This window comes from Sander lucioperca, chromosome 6, assembly GCF_008315115.2.
Source record: "Sander lucioperca isolate FBNREF2018 chromosome 6, SLUC_FBN_1.2, whole genome shotgun sequence".
NCBI lineage: Eukaryota > Metazoa > Chordata > Actinopteri > Perciformes > Percidae > Sander > Sander lucioperca.
The window spans coordinates 18,437,904-18,455,304 of NC_050178.1; the positions used below are offsets into that span (position 1 = coordinate 18,437,904).

Consider the following 17,401-nt stretch of genomic DNA (forward strand, 5'->3'; position numbering starts at 1 on the left):
GGGCTGATAGCCAGGATGTATAGAGCAGCCCTGTTTCACCCCTCTCTCTACATTAAAGGGCTCTGTTAAAACACCATTTACATTTATACGCACACTAGATTTAACATACAGACATCTGATCAAATGGATAAAACTTTCTGAAAAGCCATAAGACTTCATTACAGCCCATAAATATTCTCTAAAAATATAATCAAAGGCTTTTTTTTGGTCCAGCCCGATTATATAGAAGTCTTTTTTATCAGGTTTATTGATCATTTCTCTCAATGTGCAGAGGTTATCCCACATTAAACGGCCTTTTATGGCACACGTTTGTTGTTTTTCTATAATTTCATCTAATATATCATTTAATCTATTCATAATTACTTTGGCTAATATTTTATAATTGCTGCAAATAGGGTAATTTCCCAAAAAAAGGTGGCATGTTCCTTTAAGTAAAGACAGCTGACTGACTGACTACAGTATTAAGACTTACTGTCATTTGCCAGCTATGTCGTATTGCACTCAGCTTCAAATGAGAAAAGACATATTTGTAATTGATGTTACAAATGTTGAGACATTGATAAATGAAAATGTATTAGTAATAATACTAATACTGTTTTTGTGACACCAATAGTTTTGTGTACCCGAGTATTTCATGGCAATGTTGCCATGAAATACTCAGGTACACAAACTCATGATTGAGAACCTGAGGCTAGTTATTTAATAGAAAACTAATAATCATGGCCTAGCTTAAATCGTATTCCAGTTCTCATTTGTACAAAGTTGTAACTTTTTCACATCACATTTTTGCATAGAGCGGTTTTAGTCATCCCATGTTAGCTAAATGTAATTGTATTTTTATATGAATTTTTATTGCCGAGTTAATCCATTCTCACTTTATTGTAGCCTACTGTTGACCGTCTGTTATCCATAAATATGCATAGACCTACTGCCTTTGTTCTTAACATCTTCAAATAGTCTATTGAACAACTGACCATAATTATCCATCGGAACAGGAAGGTGTCTTTGGAAGTAGTGTGTGGCTCTTAAAAGAGCCGTTGGTTTAGTGGATTACAGCAGCGGGATGGTCTACTTGGAGCTGGTGTACTTGGTGACGGCCTTGGTGCCCTCAGACACGGCGTGCTTGGCCAGCTCCCCGGGCAGCAGCAGCCTCACGGCGGTCTGGATCTCCCTGGAAGTGATGGTGGAGCGCTTGTTGTAGTGAGCCAGACGGGAGGCCTCACCGGCGATACGCTCAAAGATGTCGCTCACAAACGAGTTCATGATGCCCATAGCCTTGGAGGAGATGCCGGTGTCGGGGTGGACCTGCTTCAGCACCTTGTACACGTAGATGGCGTAGCTCTCCTTCCTGCTCTTTCTCCTCTTCTTGCCGGTCTTGCTAACGTTCTTAGTCACGGCTTTCTTTGAGCCCTTCTTGGGCGCTTTGACGGTGGGCTCAGGCATGCTTCCAAACTCGAGGGTTCGTACTGTGGTGACGCACTAACAGAACGGTCGCTTTGTATCCACTCTATGCAAATGTAGCTGTGCTGTTGCTCGCACAGGATTGGTTGAACAACAAGCCGCACATAGTTACTGTGGGGAACAGGCTATCCATTTTACGAATCATTTGTAGAAGACCGTTTCTTCCTAAGAAAATACTTTCTTTGTCAGTTTGTTGCGCTTCATTCATGTAGTCACAAAAAAACAATTCAGACAGATTTCATAAAAGGTTACAAACTGACACGTTGGAGGGGAAATAAATGTGTGTGAAGGTAGAATTCTAAACTATAATGAGCTGCTGTTGAAGCGTAGCTACTATTGCTGTCAGAGCTGTTGTGTCTTGGAGTTGCTATGTAACAACAAAAAAAATGTCCAATGATTTACTGCAACGATGATGAGACTCAACAGCATCTCTTAATGGACTACAGAGCAACATAAGTCTGGGACAAGTTAAAAGAGTATGGTGTACATTTTGATCGTTCATATAAATCTGTCATACTGTATTATAGATGAGATTCTATCAGAAAAGCATAAGGAACTGATACAAATAATCATATCTATTGTATGCTTCAAATTGTGGAAAACAAGAAGCTGTATGATTATTCAACAGACTGTTATAAACAGTGATGACGTGTGTAAACAAGTGCTCACTGAGCTAAGGAGACACTTGTGAACTACAGCACTTTATGAAAGACTGTGCACTGGACTCACTCACTTGGCACATTTAGCACCGGTTTGTTTCATTAATTAAGTTTGTTATTGTTGTATTTCATTATTTGTTATTTTTTGTTAGTGTTTCCTCTTCTGGTATGATGTGTAGCCTACTGTATGTATGTCTAATTTATAACTTGTAACCTGTAAAACTTTAATAAAGCTCTTTATAAAAATAAAAAAAGTGTACTGAGTTTAGGTGTTTCCAGTATTTTATGTCAGAGAAGGTGGACAAAATATGAGAAACACCTCTATATGTACTGACTGTATAATATTATGCTCATTGATTGTTTTGTGATTTCTTTTGTGAGCGTTTATGCTGTTTTTCAATGCACCAGGCAGGGGTAGTGTTTCTGATTTCATATTCTGTACAATGACAGTTTTCTATTCTAACTTTGATTACAGCAGCTAATTTATCATAGTTGACTGTGCCTGTTGGATGTATGTAGGCCTCTATGCATCACTATACAGACGTGTGGAAGTGGAGGTAAGTCTGAATGTTGCAATAGTTACCTACAAATAACAATCCACATCAATACATGTTGTAGATTCATGGTATTAACTATAGGCTATAATTCACAACAAACTGATAATATAAGGAGTTGAGTTTGGTTGTGACTTTAGTATTAAAAAGTGGAAGAGTCTTCCACTAACGTGTTGACATTATGAAAAGATTTAAAAGTGTCGTGATTATTCTCAAAATACATATCACATCAAAAACGTGTTGAAATTGTTTGTACAATGAAGATAATGTAAAACTTCCATAATATAGACAGAAATAAGAAGCCCTCTCTTTAGTTAGATGTGTGTGGCTCTTAAAAGAGCCGTTGTTGGTTTGGTAAAAGCCGGTTCTGGGTGTTTACTTCTTGGCGGGCTTCTCGGTCTTCTTGGGCAGCAGGACAGCCTGGATGTTAGGCAGCACGCCGCCCTGAGCGATGGTCACTCCGCCCAGCAGCTTGTTGAGCTCCTCGTCGTTGCGGACAGCCAGCTGCAGGTGACGGGGGATGATACGAGTCTTCTTGTTGTCGCGGGCAGCGTTTCCAGCCAGCTCCAGGATCTCAGCGGTCAGGTACTCCAGCACAGCCGCCAGGTAGACGGGGGCGCCGGCTCCCACACGCTGAGCGTAGTTTCCTTTGCGGAGCAGCCTGTGGACACGGCCGACTGGGAACTGGAGCCCGGCACGAGAGGAGCGGGTCTTAGCCTTCGCTCTGGCTTTTCCTCCGGTTTTTCCTCTTCCAGACATTTTTAGATGCTTTCGTGAGTCTCGACTCAGAAAAGTGTTTCCCCGACAGCCGAAACCCTCCTATTTATGTCCACGGGGAGCAGCGCGCCGCTTCCTGCCAGACCAACCAGAAAAGAGGCTTCCAGCAGAGCAGCAGAGGGCGGCCCGCTCTCACATTTGGCGGGCATTTTGAAAGGATTGTTCGCCAATAAGCAGCAGAGATCCGGGCGGTGGGTCGCTCCTTGAGGTGGTGCTGAGCGCCAGGAGAGCCACTCACCAATCAGGAGCCGGAGGTCTGGAGCAGCGTCACCGTCTCACATCCGGGTCCCACAGTTTAAGAGCCGCGTGTCTCTTTATTTCACTCCATTTTCTCCTGAGCAGAGACAGAAGAAGCTATGGCAAGAACCAAGCAAACCGCCCGTAAATCCACCGGAGGCAAAGCCCCCAGGAAGCAGCTTGCCACCAAGGCTGCCCGTAAGAGCGCCCCGGCTACCGGCGGAGTGAAGAAGCCTCACCGTTACAGGCCCGGTACCGTGGCTCTGAGAGAGATTCGTCGCTACCAGAAATCCACGGAGCTGCTGATCCGCAAGCTGCCCTTCCAGCGCCTTGTCCGAGAAATCGCTCAGGACTTCAAGACCGACCTGCGCTTCCAGAGCTCCGCCGTCATGGCTCTGCAGGAGGCCAGCGAGGCTTACCTGGTCGGCCTGTTCGAGGACACCAATCTGTGCGCCATCCACGCCAAGAGGGTCACCATCATGCCCAAAGACATCCAGCTGGCCCGCCGTATCCGCGGAGAGAGGGCTTAAACTGACCCGAGACCAGCCTACAGTCACAAAACGGCTCTTTTAAGAGCCACCTCACTCTCCCTCAAGGGCTCGTTCCTCTGCTGCTGCAACACGTTTCACCATTAACGTTAACAGATCAATCTGCTCTTCTCGCCTACAGTCTAAATAATCCGTAGGCCTACATCTCCAAACGTCTTTCATAGTTTAATAGCCTACAATATTGGCTACCGAGCAAATAAAATAGAAATAAGAAATTGGTTTCGGTTGAGCGATTCTTCCTAATAGACTACAGTCCGGTTGAGTTAGGCCTACAAAGGCTCAACATCAGAAATCAGTGTGCATACATGCGACCAATGTAAACCAATAGTTTTTTTTTTTATATATATATATATATATATATATATATATATATATATATATATATATATATATATATATATATATATATATATATATTAAAGTTGCACAGTAATTACAATAAATTTGGAATGTGTATTTATATAGCCTATATGGATTAGTAGGCTATATATGCTAAATTAATAATTAAGCACAATGTGAAATAAAATCCCATTTTAATATTAAAATTAACTTTGATCAGCAGAGGGCGCTAAAGCATCAGCAGAAAAGTCCTGCTGCAAGTTCCTCTCCTCAGAACACACACCACGGAAGGACACACACACTACAGGAGAGCTAACACATATCACCATCACACATCCACAGCTGATTACTCACATTAAGACATTGTGTTTGTAGTAAGTTTTACTGACATTTCTATGTTTAAATATCCAAATGAGGCATTATCTAATTTTAACTTTTGGTGAATTTAGGAGAACTCTACAGACACAAATAGACAAAGTCTTGTCAATAAACAGCTAAATGTGTATTGGGTTTGTTTTCTTTCCATCATTCTGAAAGCTGTAGTCCGTGGCCTTTAAAACACCTCTAGGCTGCAGTTGACCTGCTGAGATGGAAGCTTTGAAACTAAAGTCATGCCATCACTTCTCTTTGTTTGTTCTTATAGTGAGTATATTTCCCTTTCTGCAAACAGGAGTTACACTTAAACTAAAAATGCTTTGAACGTTCATATTTTTAATTCAATCCTTCCTCCTCGTCTTCACTTCTTCTCTTTCTTAAATGTGCTCGCTCTTTGTGACCCAGACAGTTTATTATCTGATTCTTACATGGTAGTCAAACAGGTGTTGTACTTGAAATGGTTCCGTAACATTTCAGCTATTTCTGGAGATTAAAGGGTACCATTTCCTGGTTTCCCACACGTCTCATAGCCTATCAACAGATTATATTTCTAACTGATATTATGTATTATTAATGATATTGGCTTAGCATGGCCTGATTAGTAAAGTGGAACATGTTGCAATACTTGAATCGTTTCTGGGTCATATTATATATCATATAGTACATATCATATTACCTTGGAACGGAGCCAGGCAAAGTGAGTTTCATACATAGCATAATATGTTTATCTCAGCTTTGTCTCAAAGAGAAAACTCCTCCGCTCACTGACAGGATGCACATCGGCCATTCTAACTTCTCTGCTTTTGCTCGTCTCCCTAACTTCGTGATTGTTCAAACTAAAGGCAGCTTTCAACCTGCAATTCCTGTCTCCCTCACACAGAGAGAAGAGCCTAAAACATTAAATTACAACATGAACACAATGTATACTGAATAAACAGCCATCTTGATACGTGATTGATAGTGAATCTTGCTAAACTTTCACAGAAAGAAAACAGAGTGTGTGTGGGACTTGTAAATGGTTTGGATCCACAGTGTGACTACACAGTGACGTTACATTTAGCTGGTTTTTAGATTAGAACTGATTGAGGCTAAATGAAATCATTTTACATATGACAAGGCAAACAGCAGAAACAAAGCCGACTGTCAAACTGAATGACGACAAAAATAAAAATAATAAGTGAAAGAAAAAGAGAAATCATTTTTGTAATAACAAGACAGCAGATGTAAAAGTGCAGATTTTCAATTCAGCGACTTTTCTCTTTAAGAAATAGACAACATCGTGAATATAATCATCCTCTTGATCTCTAACTGCTCTGTTCCACTGTCACACCCACCTTCACTGGTAATATCTTCACTATATCAGCAATGTTAATGTATGGAAACATCCTCTCAGTGAAAGCGCGTGTGAGGGTGTGTATGTCTGTGTTAGTATCAGGATCAGAGAACGACAGCTTTCCTCTGTTCCAGTCCAGATTCACTCTGATCCTCTGGAGCTTCTTCTGCACTACCAGATCGGTGTCTGGATCTGATGGTGATCGTGCAAAGTATCCACCTTCACAGAACCCTGTTCCCCATAATTCAGACTCTATGTCTCCCTTCCTCTGGCCAGACTCTGCTAACACGCCCAGAAACCAGGCCGTACTGTCTCCGACCTCGACATCCCAGCTGTGAGTCCCTGAGTTAAAGCCCTCAGAGCCCAGGACAGAGAAGTGAAAATCAAACCTCTCTGGATTATCAGGAAGCTGCTGTTCCTCTCCTAGTCTCACACTGGTCATATCTTCTGACAGGATGAAGTTTGGGTAAGCAGTGTTTGGGTCCAGAATCACAGGAGTGTAGGAGACCATGTCCTTCATCTTGTTCCAGATGTTGAAGCTCAGGTTTCCCAGGTGTTTGGCCTGGTCTATCAGAGCTCCTGAGAGCAGCTGTGGATCATCCAGCAGGGGCCGCTGCTGGACTCTTTCCACCGCAGCCTTGTAGTTCTGCAGGAAAGAGACGTCTTCAGCTCTCAGCCTCTCCTCTGTGGCTCTGACTGTGTCTGAAAGAGCTGCTATCTCTCTGCTCAGAGCCGCCATCTTCTCCTTCATCATCTCACTCTTCTGCTCCTCTTCCTCCCAGAGTGCAACCAACCTGGCCACTTCTTCATCTTCTAGAAACTGGTGAAGCTTCTTAAACTGCTCCTTAATCCGAGTCTCCGTGCGTCGGGCCTGGACGTTCACGTGTTCTGCCGTTTGATCACACTTCACTTTAACTTGTTCAAAAACCTTTAACTTCTCCTTCAAGGGCTCCAGAGTTTCCTGAAGGTTCTTCTTGTGTTGTCGTGCAGCTTCATCGACGGGTCTGATTCTGTGGTTGCAGTGTTTTTCGGAATCTCTGCAGACGAGACACACCAGCTGCTGATGGTCCAGACAGAAGAGTTTGAGTTTCTCAGAGTGCAGACTGCAGAGAGCCCCTGAAGCTCTCTGATCTCTCTCCAGTAAGAAGGCCTCACAAAGGTTCTTTAGGGCCAGGTTACACGGTGGGTCCATTGCAGATCTTTTCTTACAAAGTGGACACTCTCGTGTTTGTTTCTCCGTCCACCAACTCTGCAGACAGTCTTTACAGAAGCTGTGGCTACATGACAGAACAACAGGATCTCTAAAGACGTCATAACAGACTGGACAGCAGAGATCCTCCTCTGATCTGGAAGCCATTTAAGTCTCTGAGTGAAGCTGAAAACAGCAAGACAGAAAGTGCAGTCAGTCATGGCTCCCCTCCCTCCTCTACTAACTTCACTGACATTTACTTTCACTTTGAGTCGTGTTTTTAGTCATAGCTCACCTTCAGTGTGTGGACTGTCAGCAGGTTGAAGCAGCAGTGTTGCAGTTTTACACGTTTCTCTACTGTAGCTGAACTCCCTCAGAGGAAGTTGTTAGTTTGGTTTGAAGGATAATCTTAACGTCTGTTTCTCAATCTGTGTTCTGTGGTCTCATGTGATTTGCTCCGCCCAGTTTCATCCTTATTGGGGATTCATAATATTAGATGGAGGTGACTTGTGTGAACCATAGACTGTAAATATTAATAGACTGTTGAACATGATATGGCGCTTACCCACTGCTAGTACCAGCTCTAATCGGCTCGACCCGACCGCGGTGCCCCGTTCTCCTTTTTCTACTGCAGATTTAGTAGCCTATTAACTGTAAATTCTAATTTTCGTAAATACTAGGCCTACTGTTGTGTAGCGAAATGCAGATTTAAGATTATTTTATGCGTAAATGTAGTTGTTTAAACTTCAAATCTACGGTCGATTGATCAAGATAGAGCCTATTTAAAAAGTTTGCTCGACGTTGTCGGAGATGTGAGGTTCCGCTACATTTAGCATGCATCGCCACGGATCAGAGGACCGGGCGGTCAGCGCTCAGAGTACCCCGCCGAGAACAGCCCTATCTCGGCAAGTCCTACCGAAATGTAGCCTAATACAGCATGCCCTGTTGTCTCTGGAGTGGTTGAAAATGAGATATAATTAGTTTCGGGGTCTAACTAAAGGGCTATTTTTGGTCTCAAATGTGCAAATCTATTAATTGTTCAGCAAATAAGTTTAGGCTGAGGGGCAAAATGTATTTATTTATTTATTTATTTACTTAACTTCAACGTTACCTTTGTCCGAATATTATGTTTTATTTTCTCTTATCTAACGTCAACGTGTTATACCGGTTATAATGGCAATTATTGTGCATTAAAAGTAACATTTCAGTATCAAAATGTTACTTAAGTAAAAGTATTACCAGCAAAATGTACTTAAAGTAATAAGTCTGCAGAGTGAAGTATTTATAATACAGAATGGCTCCTTTCATGTAAAATAATTGAAATGTTGTAGTTTGTCAATGTGGAGCCAGTTTTTGATAAATGTAGTTGAGTAAAAATGTACAGTACTTGAGTAAATGTACTACTTAGTTACTTTCCACCACTGCAAATAAACATCTATCTATTCTAATAAAGCTCAGCGCAAATTCTTTCAGGAAGACTTCTAAATAACTTCAATCACCACTATCTCTCCCTAAAATATTCAGCTGTTAACAGGCGTTCACTTTTCAGTAAACCAATCAGAATTGGCCACGAAATTCATGATCCAATCACAGCATGACATCCTGCTCTAAATGTCTTCTCTCCTTGCTATCAGCTGTCTTTTCAGGCAAACGTGCAACCCTCCTCCTCCTCCTCCTCCTCCCCTTCCCCTTCCACCTCTGGTCATCGTCAACCACGGCACCCTGAGTCCCTTTCCGGCAGACAGCTCCTTCGTTCGGTCTCCGAGTTCCTTCTCCACCATCACCAGTATCTGATTCTAATCCCCAAAGACATTTACAAGTACATTTTATATTACGCTTATGTACAATAAATCTTTGCATATCTGCAACGAAGTCTCTCTTGATTGAAATCTAATTTGAAGCAGAAAGGAAAGGCCCATATGGGGTAATGCATGATTTCAACAAAAGAGAAAGTAATACCTAATAGGCACCTATAGTGTTCACTAATAGAATCTTACTTTTCTAAAGCTCAAATCAAAGAAAGAGACAAAAGAGCTTTTACATTAATAGAATATTTTATTTAGAGGAACAAAACAGCATAGCGATGTCCACATCTAAATCAGTAAATAACATCCAAGGGGACAAGAAGGAACTTCATCCTCAGACCAGGAATAAATGACGGGGAAGAAGAGCTGGAGGAAGAAAACAGAGATCAACAGTTAAATTGTGTTCACAACATGGTCTGTCTACATTGGATCTTGCGCTGCAATATGAGGGGTTGTTTCTAATGTTTCAGTATGTACTACGCTTTATGTGACGAACCTCTCTGAGTCACAGCGACACAGTTCTCCATCTTTAATGGTACTTTGTGCCGAGCTTCTCCTGAAGAAACATTAGCCCTGTTTCCGTTCAATTGTCAAAACATAAACTTAAAATGCTGCAAAAAAGAAATGTGAAAAAGGTGCGTTTTCATCAACTGGTTTGGAGCAAAAAACAAGGTTACGGCATAGTTTTGTCAGAACTTGGCTCTAAAGGCCAGTAAACAGACTGGAAGAAGTAGCGGTTGCTAAGTGGAAACGGAACAAGTCGCCTTGGCCATCTAACCATCTATGAGAGAAAAACGGAGAGGTCTTTAGGAAATTCTCTTATTCGTTCGTTCATTCAGCTAGTATTGGCCATGTTTAATGCTGTCCCGAGACGAAGACATGTTATGGGAATATCCAGGTAGACAGCGACAGCGGAAACAGCTGATCATCCTGCGAGTTCAATGTTGGCTACGTCACAACTTATTCTGCAAAGTCGTTGCCATTATTTCATTTAGACTAAAACCAGCTCCAGCGAGCTTAAAACCTAATTTGCCCAATCGAGGACGTTTTATCCAATTGTGCCATTTCTGGTCAGCTTTTCTAATGCGAGACTTCAAAATGCACATAAAAATACATGTGAATGGAAACAACTAATGTTTAATCTCAGTTTGAAATTAGAATAAACTTGAAATTTATAATAAAACAAGGCTTTATTGATCCCCCGAGGCTAAATTTGGTTGTTGCTGCAAATACACAAAATCAGTAAATACAGATAGGAAAAGTTAACAATGGGGTGACAAAGTGACAATGGGGTCAGAAGCAAAAAGAGTCAGCCGGTCTAGTAGCTGTAAATGGAGTATACATATACAGTAGGTTATTGTGATCCTCATGACATGCAGACTCACAGAGTTTACTCCCCAGAGGGCCGCACGCTCTCAAAGACGCCGGCTTCCTTCATGGCGGTGAACTCTTTGACGGCGTCGTACTGCTTGTAGAAGTCAGCGTAGGCCTGTTTCCTGGGCTCCGTCACACCGTACTGTGGAACAAAAGACGGGCCGGTTTTTGTTTGCAATTAAAACCAAAAAATAAAAAGACAGCCGATTGTCAGAAAAGAAAAGCTAGAATTAACCTTAACATTTTGGCTTTGGAAATGACCACAGAGTTGAATGGACACCAGTCGTATTAGATTTAGTTATTATATTCTGAACGTCTGCTGCTGAAGTACACTACCGGTCAAAAGTTTGGGGTCACTTAGAAATGTCCATTCCGCTCCATTATACACAGAATACCAGCTGAGATCAGTTGCATTGTTTTTTTTTTTTAACCATGACAGCAGTTTTCAGATTACATTACGTGTTAACATCATTGCAAAACGGTTCTCGACTGTTGTAGACAGAAGTGGCTGAGCTTAAATGCAATATCTACATTGCCCATTATCAGCAACCATTCATCCAATGTTCCAGAGGCACATTCTGTTTACTAATCTGATATCATTTTAAAAGGCTAACTGAGAAAACATTGGAGAACCCTTTTTGCAATTATGTAAGCACATAATGTAATCTGAAAACTGCTGCCCTGGTTAAAAAAACAATGCAACTGATCTCAGCTGGTATTCTGTCTGGAATGGACATTTCTAAGTGACCCCAAACTTTTGACCGGTAGTAAGTTAGTCAAGATGCCGTCATCACGTCTATGAAGTCATTTTCATTTTTTAAAATCGCGTCAGAGTTCTGATTGTAGCCACGCGGCTGCTGCGGCTCACTCTCACCTTGAAGCCGATTGCAGCCACGAAGGACAGAGCGAAGGCGATGGGCAGGTGAAACCTCAGACGCTTTCCCAGCAGCCCCCTCATCACAGGCTTTGCCAAAGACATGATGGATCACCTGCAGAGATATAAAAAAAAAAAAAGACAAAATTGAAGCTCAATTGTTGAGGCGATCTTTGCAGTCATTATGAAACATTCTATCTTATATACAGAATGACTACTCGACAGACTGTAGTCTGAGTAAAGACCCAAACTGCTTTCCACCCATTTCTATGTGGAACGACATCAGACACATTTGCTCTTCAGATAAAATTCAGCCCCACAAATACTGCTTTTTTTGCTGCTGAAACTGATATCAATATTTGGGAGTTTTAAAAATCTTTTAACGTACAAAACAGTCTTGATACAGATGGCTTAGATTTGTTTTTCTATCGTGACCATGATACATACTAAGCGGGACATTTTACAGTTGAAAAAGAAACACGAACGCATAAAAACGATTAAAAAGGGTGGACAAACAAAGGCGGAAGCTCATAGGTGCCGGTCGCTGCATGTGGCCTCCCCGAGCTCAAAGTTCAAAAATCAAACTTGTCACTGCTTTATTATGACGGAAGGTATGGAACCGTGACACCGTTTCTATATCTCCTTGAACATAGTTTGGCGTTTCTGTACCACGACTTCCTGGTTTCCTCTAAAACGGGCAGATCTGCAACAAGCCGACAGCAGCCTGGCTGAGCTACTGGTCTCCGTATGACGCCCGACATCAGCTCTCGGTTTAAAGTCTGACAAAAGAGGAAAAACAGACTGGTCTCATTCTGTTTCAATTCATATATTTCAATAATGTGCCCATTGATTTAAGGGAAGTAAACTGTGTGTGTGTATTAGTATTTATTTGTACTTATTTATATATGCTGCCAAGCTGAGTGGATTGTGTTTAACACGCAATGACAACAATAAACTCTTATCTTAACAGCCCAAAGGTCACTCAACTGTTTTTCCCCAAAATACTAACAGTAGTCATACTTTTTATAGTGCTTATTTTAGAGGACAGTGCGTCACCTGCGAGTAAGACAATGATTAAAAATAGTCCACGACTAATCCGCGTGTCCCTGAAGGCAGCAGACCGCTGAGACTGTGGAGTGAGCTCTCTGTGAGAGAGTTAACGGTATGTCAGGTATCACCACACTGCATAAACATCACCAGGGACCTTCACATGGATATTCAGCTAATATTAAGACGAGACACTCCAGGGGGAACACGGAAAATATTTTAACTAACAGATATCACCATGAAACGTGTATGTTTAAATATGCAAATGAGGCAATAATATCCTATTAACTATGCGCAGAAATGTAAGGATGCGTGATATATCAAGTGCATCGTATCGGCCAGTGTTAGTCATGTTTTTATAAGACATGAGCAAAACTGGCCCAATGTCAACCACCGATGGTAATTGAGGGCTCGCTAACTTAAAGTGCTCATATTGTGGTCATTTTCAGGTTCATAATTGTATTTCGAGGTTATCAGAATAGGTTTACATGGTTTAATTTTCATAAAACATTTTTGTCGTACTGCACATTGCTGCAGCTCCTCTTTTCACCCTGTGTGTTGAGCTCTCTGTTTTAGCTACAGAGTGAGACATCTCACTTCTGTTCCATCTTTGTTGGGAGTCGCACATGAGCAGTAGCTAGGTAAGGACTACTAGCCAGTCAGAAGCAGAGCATGAGGACGTGCCACACTAGCAGCTAGGCGAGCATTATAACGTGTGTTACAAAGTGACACACGTTTGTCTCTGAAGTAAAGGCTGGACTACAATAGAGCTGTTTGGAGCAGTTTGTGAACAGTGTTTTCTGTTGGAGATGGTAAGTCCCTTTGGGGTGGACTTTGGGCTTCTTCACTTTGTAAACCTATAACATGCACAAAAAAGATATACAACACAATAACGGAAAGGGGAAAAAGCAAAAAGCACAATATGAGCACTAAAGGTAGACTGGCTTTGCGTTCATATCGGTGCATCAAGCCAGGTTCAAATCTCTTGTTTCCTTTTGTCGACATACTAGAGTCAAAGGTTGTTGCAGAGGGGATTTTGGATATCTTTTTTTATCACTCCATAAATAAAATACTGTCAACAGCCACATTGCAATTTAATATTTTGGCCGGTGGATTTTTTTCATCTACCCGCCAACTTGGCCACTAAGTCAGAAAGTTAAATTTTGGACACTAATGGGTAGGGTGCACGCCACACAAATGCAACATCCACAGCTCAATTACAGACCAGGGACGTCATCTCCTCGGACTTTATAAAAGGCAAAAATAAAATGAAAACAATGAAATGAGAAAAACCTAAAAGAAAAGATGTTACTACACTTCTGTGTTTAGATTTCTCCTAAATTCACCAAAAGTTAGCATTAGATATAGCCTAGTCTCATTTGCGTATTAAAACACCCACGTGTTTATAGTGAATGTGGCTGATTGGACTGTGTGGGTGTGGTTAAGGCCCTGACACACCAACCCCATTATCGGCCGTCGGACAGTCTGGCGAGGTCAGTGACTCGAGTCTGTTCGGTGTGTTCCGTGCCGTCGTCAGTCGGAGGGCCCGCCGGCCTTCATTTTGGCCGATTTGACTTGTTGAATCGGAAGGTGTGCAGTCGGACTCAATGGCCAATCTGATTGGTGGAACGCTAACCCGCAAATGACGAGCAGGATGAGCCTGACTAACACCTCTCAAAATCTGACAAAAATCTTTTAAACTGACCTTTGTCGATCTGAAATGAAGAGAGATTCAGCAACTGCACGGTCTATTTCTCGCTTAAAATGTTTTCAGAAACACGTTTCGGTGAACTATCTTCGTAAAATATGAGATCGTATTCCGAACGAGCCGCCATTATGCTCGGTTGTAAAATCCGGGAGCAGCCAGACCCACGTGACGCGTTCGTCCAATCAGCTGCCGGTTTTCATTTTTTGGCCGACAATACAGATTAGCGCCGCCTGCTGTTAAGGAGACGTATTACGTCTCGCGCACACGCAGAACGTACGCTCAAGTCGGCGTCGCTTCGGTGTGTTCCGAGGCACTTTTTGGACCTCGGGGAGACTGTCAGTCCGACTGCCTTTTCTGCTGAAGGTTGGTGTGTCAGAGCCTTTAGACTGAGTAATTGACATCTTCCTGAGTCCACTGTTAGTGTTGTTGCACCTGTTAGGGCGGGACAAATGTCACCTTTATCATCCTCATTGGTAGAAAGAACCAGTGACCTAATAAGTTCCCATCAAAGCTCTGGCCCATCTTCAACCTGAACAGAGCCTAATCAGCCAGAATAACAGAAAACACATGTGTGGGTGTAACACGTCTTGATGTCAGTAATCACCTGGGGGAGTTTCATGGTGACCTCGTTTTTATCCATTTCTGTAGTGTCTTGAAACTGTATGAATTTTACAATTCATATCTTTAAAAAGGTTTTTTTTCCCAAACCAGAAATCTCCACTTCAGTAGCAAACTCCGTTCCCATCTACATTCTGAAGGTCACAGAGGGCTTTGTTCATGTATTTCACAGCATAAGTTAGGTCTATCACACATTTTATTCCTAATAACATGGAGGAATTGTATTTTATATGGCTGTTGACACGTTGGTTCTCATTTATGGAGTGATAAAAAAGAAGTTTGAACCTGGCTTTATCCGATGTTCACATTTCTGTTGCGGAAATGTATGGAAACTAGCACATATTTAATCCACTGGGGAAGTTTAACGGTATTATCTTTCAGTTAAAATAACTTTCCTATTCACCTCGAGTGTCTCCCCTTAACAGAAAGGAGAGTCAGTGTGGTGCTAACAGCTGTAGCATCGCTAGGGTCAAAGTAGCATAATGCCTATAAGCTTCGTCTCTTCGTCGCATTATATATTTTCACTTTACCAACAAAAACAAGACAACATAACTAATACACTACATGTGTAACTAATATAAGTGTAACTAAGAGAATATAATATAGGGACGAACTTTCAGTAAGCATGTAGCTAGCTAACGTCTGCAGCACGACGAGCTAACATTAGCTCGTTAGCTCATACAGCTAACTGCTATCCATACGGAAAGCCGTATATATATCTATGGAGGAAAACAGCAAAATTCCGGATAAATGGTAAAATGCAGGCGTCGTTATTAATGTGACAAAGCAACGCGTTATCATGTAAAATCAACTCACACACTTAAATAGTTGAATTTTTAAGAATACTCACAGGTTGGACTCACGACCTTCACAGAAACGGCTAACTCTGCTCGGCTGCTTTTCTCTACCGGAAGAGACGCTCTACTACTGGAGCCGCGGAAGGACAAATTTGAGTCCCAAGAAAAGCGAAGTCTTGGCAAGTTAGGTCATCTTCTTTCTTTTGGTTTTAGCGGCAGTTTGCATCCTTAATGTTGCACTACTACCATCTTCCGGAGTTAGTTCACTCCTACAGTTGTCCAGGAGTCAGATGTGTCCCATTAGTCCTGTTCTCATTAGGAAGCTGACCAAGCACCTTTTGCCTTGTCCACTTTCACCACACTTCATTATGTTCTTTGCTCCTGCTACTGTTATCCAAAATCATTTACTTTCTTCATGTTCTTTCTCTCTGATACATATTTCCTGCAACCAACAAGCACATGCTCCACAGTTTCTGGTACCTCGTAGTGATCATAAAAAACATTTGGCTTCTTCCCTATAATTTTAATGTAATTCTCAGCCTGCTTATTGTTACTTGCTCTTTCTGTTTTGTTCTCCTATTTCTCAACATACCTAGCCATACTGAACAAGAGACTGCATTCAAATAAGTTACTGCAGGAGTGTTTAGAGTAAAACTACATGTGTGAAATAGGATCATAAAACACATACTGCTGGTTAGCTGTATGTGAACTCCCAGGCCCCCGAGGATCAATAAAGTTTTTTACATCATTGGAACAATCGCCGCTATAGGCTACCTCAGTGTTGGTGTTGATATACTTATGCAATTGTGAAGCTGCATGGCATTCCTGTGGCAACTTAAAATTATAATCAATCATTTAACAGGTGTTCAGTAAGTGTTCAGTAAGTGTAATACAAGTTTAAACATCCTCTTAAATCATCATTATGATCCCTACTGAGCAAAGGGTAGAATACATGACACGCAATGTGACACCAGTAATATATTCAAAGTGTTTCTTGCACTCCAAAATATTACAAAAAGCAAAAAGACAATTAACAAAACCCACCACCTTGTGTTTATATGTTGTGCCCAGAATCACTGTCCATCCAAATGCAACTTCATACACTATTTGCTGAAACAGCTTCACTTTGCTGTGGGAAGTCCTCCAGAATTGCTGCCACTCTGCGTCCAAAGTATTCATATTATTATTTGAGCTGGCCAATCAACATTTAGGGCCCTCATAAAAGGAGCACACCTGAGGAGTTCACTAATTCTGATCTTCCTGCTGCCTGAGGGGTGTGTATTATGAGTTGAAGTCGATAGAAAGAGTATGTAACAACTGGGCACATCTTAAGGCAGACGGCTGTGCTGCAGAAGGGCTCGGCTCTTAAGAGACAGTCCGTTTCAGACTCATTCCCCGTGTTGGCTTCGTAGGCCTCGAGGAATTGAAGCAGTGACACGAATGCCTAAATGTACATCCCTCATTACAAAGTCAAGAGTTTAAAAATCAATTTACTTTTCTCAAAGGTAGACAAGACTTTCTAAAACTCATAAATAATAGGGATGGGTGGCATGAAAGTACGATGTGTTAAAACTGGCGTGTAAGCACATACTGTGTGTAAGTCTAAAATGAACGAGCGTCACAAGAAAAACAGAGTATGCTGCTTCTTGCTGCACCTCCAAAAAAAAGCGATTTTTGCCACCAGCAGATGGTGCTGCTGCTCCATC

At 41.8% G+C, this 17,401-nt stretch overlaps 5 protein-coding genes across 7 annotated transcripts; 1 reads left to right on the top strand and 4 right to left on the bottom strand.

Annotated features, from left to right (window-relative positions):
- Positions 1–426: 426 nt before the first annotated feature.
- LOC116034570 (histone H3) lies at positions 427–4,318 on the top strand. Its single transcript, XM_031277277.2, has 2 exons — positions 427–431; positions 3,803–4,318. Exon 2 carries the CDS (start codon positions 3,808–3,810, stop codon positions 4,216–4,218), a length of 411 nt encoding a protein of 136 aa, XP_031133137.1. The 5' UTR covers positions 427–431; positions 3,803–3,807; the 3' UTR covers positions 4,219–4,318.
- On the bottom strand, positions 1,018–1,452 carry LOC116034576 (histone H2B-like). The gene has a single exon (XM_031277282.1). It carries the CDS (start codon positions 1,441–1,443, stop codon positions 1,069–1,071), a length of 375 nt encoding a protein of 124 aa, XP_031133142.1. The 5' UTR covers positions 1,444–1,452; the 3' UTR covers positions 1,018–1,068.
- On the bottom strand, positions 2,998–3,585 carry LOC116034573 (histone H2A-like). Its single transcript, XM_031277280.2, has one exon. It carries the CDS (start codon positions 3,431–3,433, stop codon positions 3,050–3,052), a length of 384 nt encoding a protein of 127 aa, XP_031133140.1. The 5' UTR covers positions 3,434–3,585; the 3' UTR covers positions 2,998–3,049.
- Positions 4,319–6,232: 1,914 nt separating the features above from the next.
- Positions 6,233–7,648, bottom strand: LOC116034548 (nuclear factor 7, brain-like). The gene has a single exon (XM_031277250.2). The coding sequence runs from the start codon at positions 7,638–7,640 to the stop codon at positions 6,255–6,257; it is 1,386 nt and encodes a 461-aa protein (XP_031133110.1). The 5' UTR covers positions 7,641–7,648; the 3' UTR covers positions 6,233–6,254.
- Positions 7,649–9,507: 1,859 nt separating this feature from the next.
- Positions 9,508–15,900, bottom strand: LOC116034549 (cytochrome c oxidase subunit 6C-1). 3 transcript variants are annotated; one of them, XM_031277251.1, is made up of 5 exons: positions 15,749–15,899; positions 11,526–11,640; positions 10,663–10,793; positions 10,197–10,198; positions 9,508–9,643 (listed from the first exon to the last, which is right to left on the bottom strand). In XM_031277251.1, the coding sequence occupies exons 2-3, from the start codon at positions 11,628–11,630 to the stop codon at positions 10,668–10,670; spliced, it is 231 nt and encodes a 76-aa protein (XP_031133111.1). In that variant the 5' UTR covers positions 11,631–11,640; positions 15,749–15,899; the 3' UTR covers positions 9,508–9,643; positions 10,197–10,198; positions 10,663–10,667. The 3 variants fall into 3 exon arrangements, with proteins under 3 accessions (XP_031133111.1, XP_035857880.1, XP_031133112.1); XM_036001987.1 differs by lacking the exon at positions 15,749–15,899 and adding an exon at positions 15,719–15,737; XM_031277252.1 differs by lacking the exon at positions 10,197–10,198 and having other exon boundaries at positions 15,749–15,900.
- Between the last annotated feature and the right edge of the window lie 1,501 nt (positions 15,901–17,401).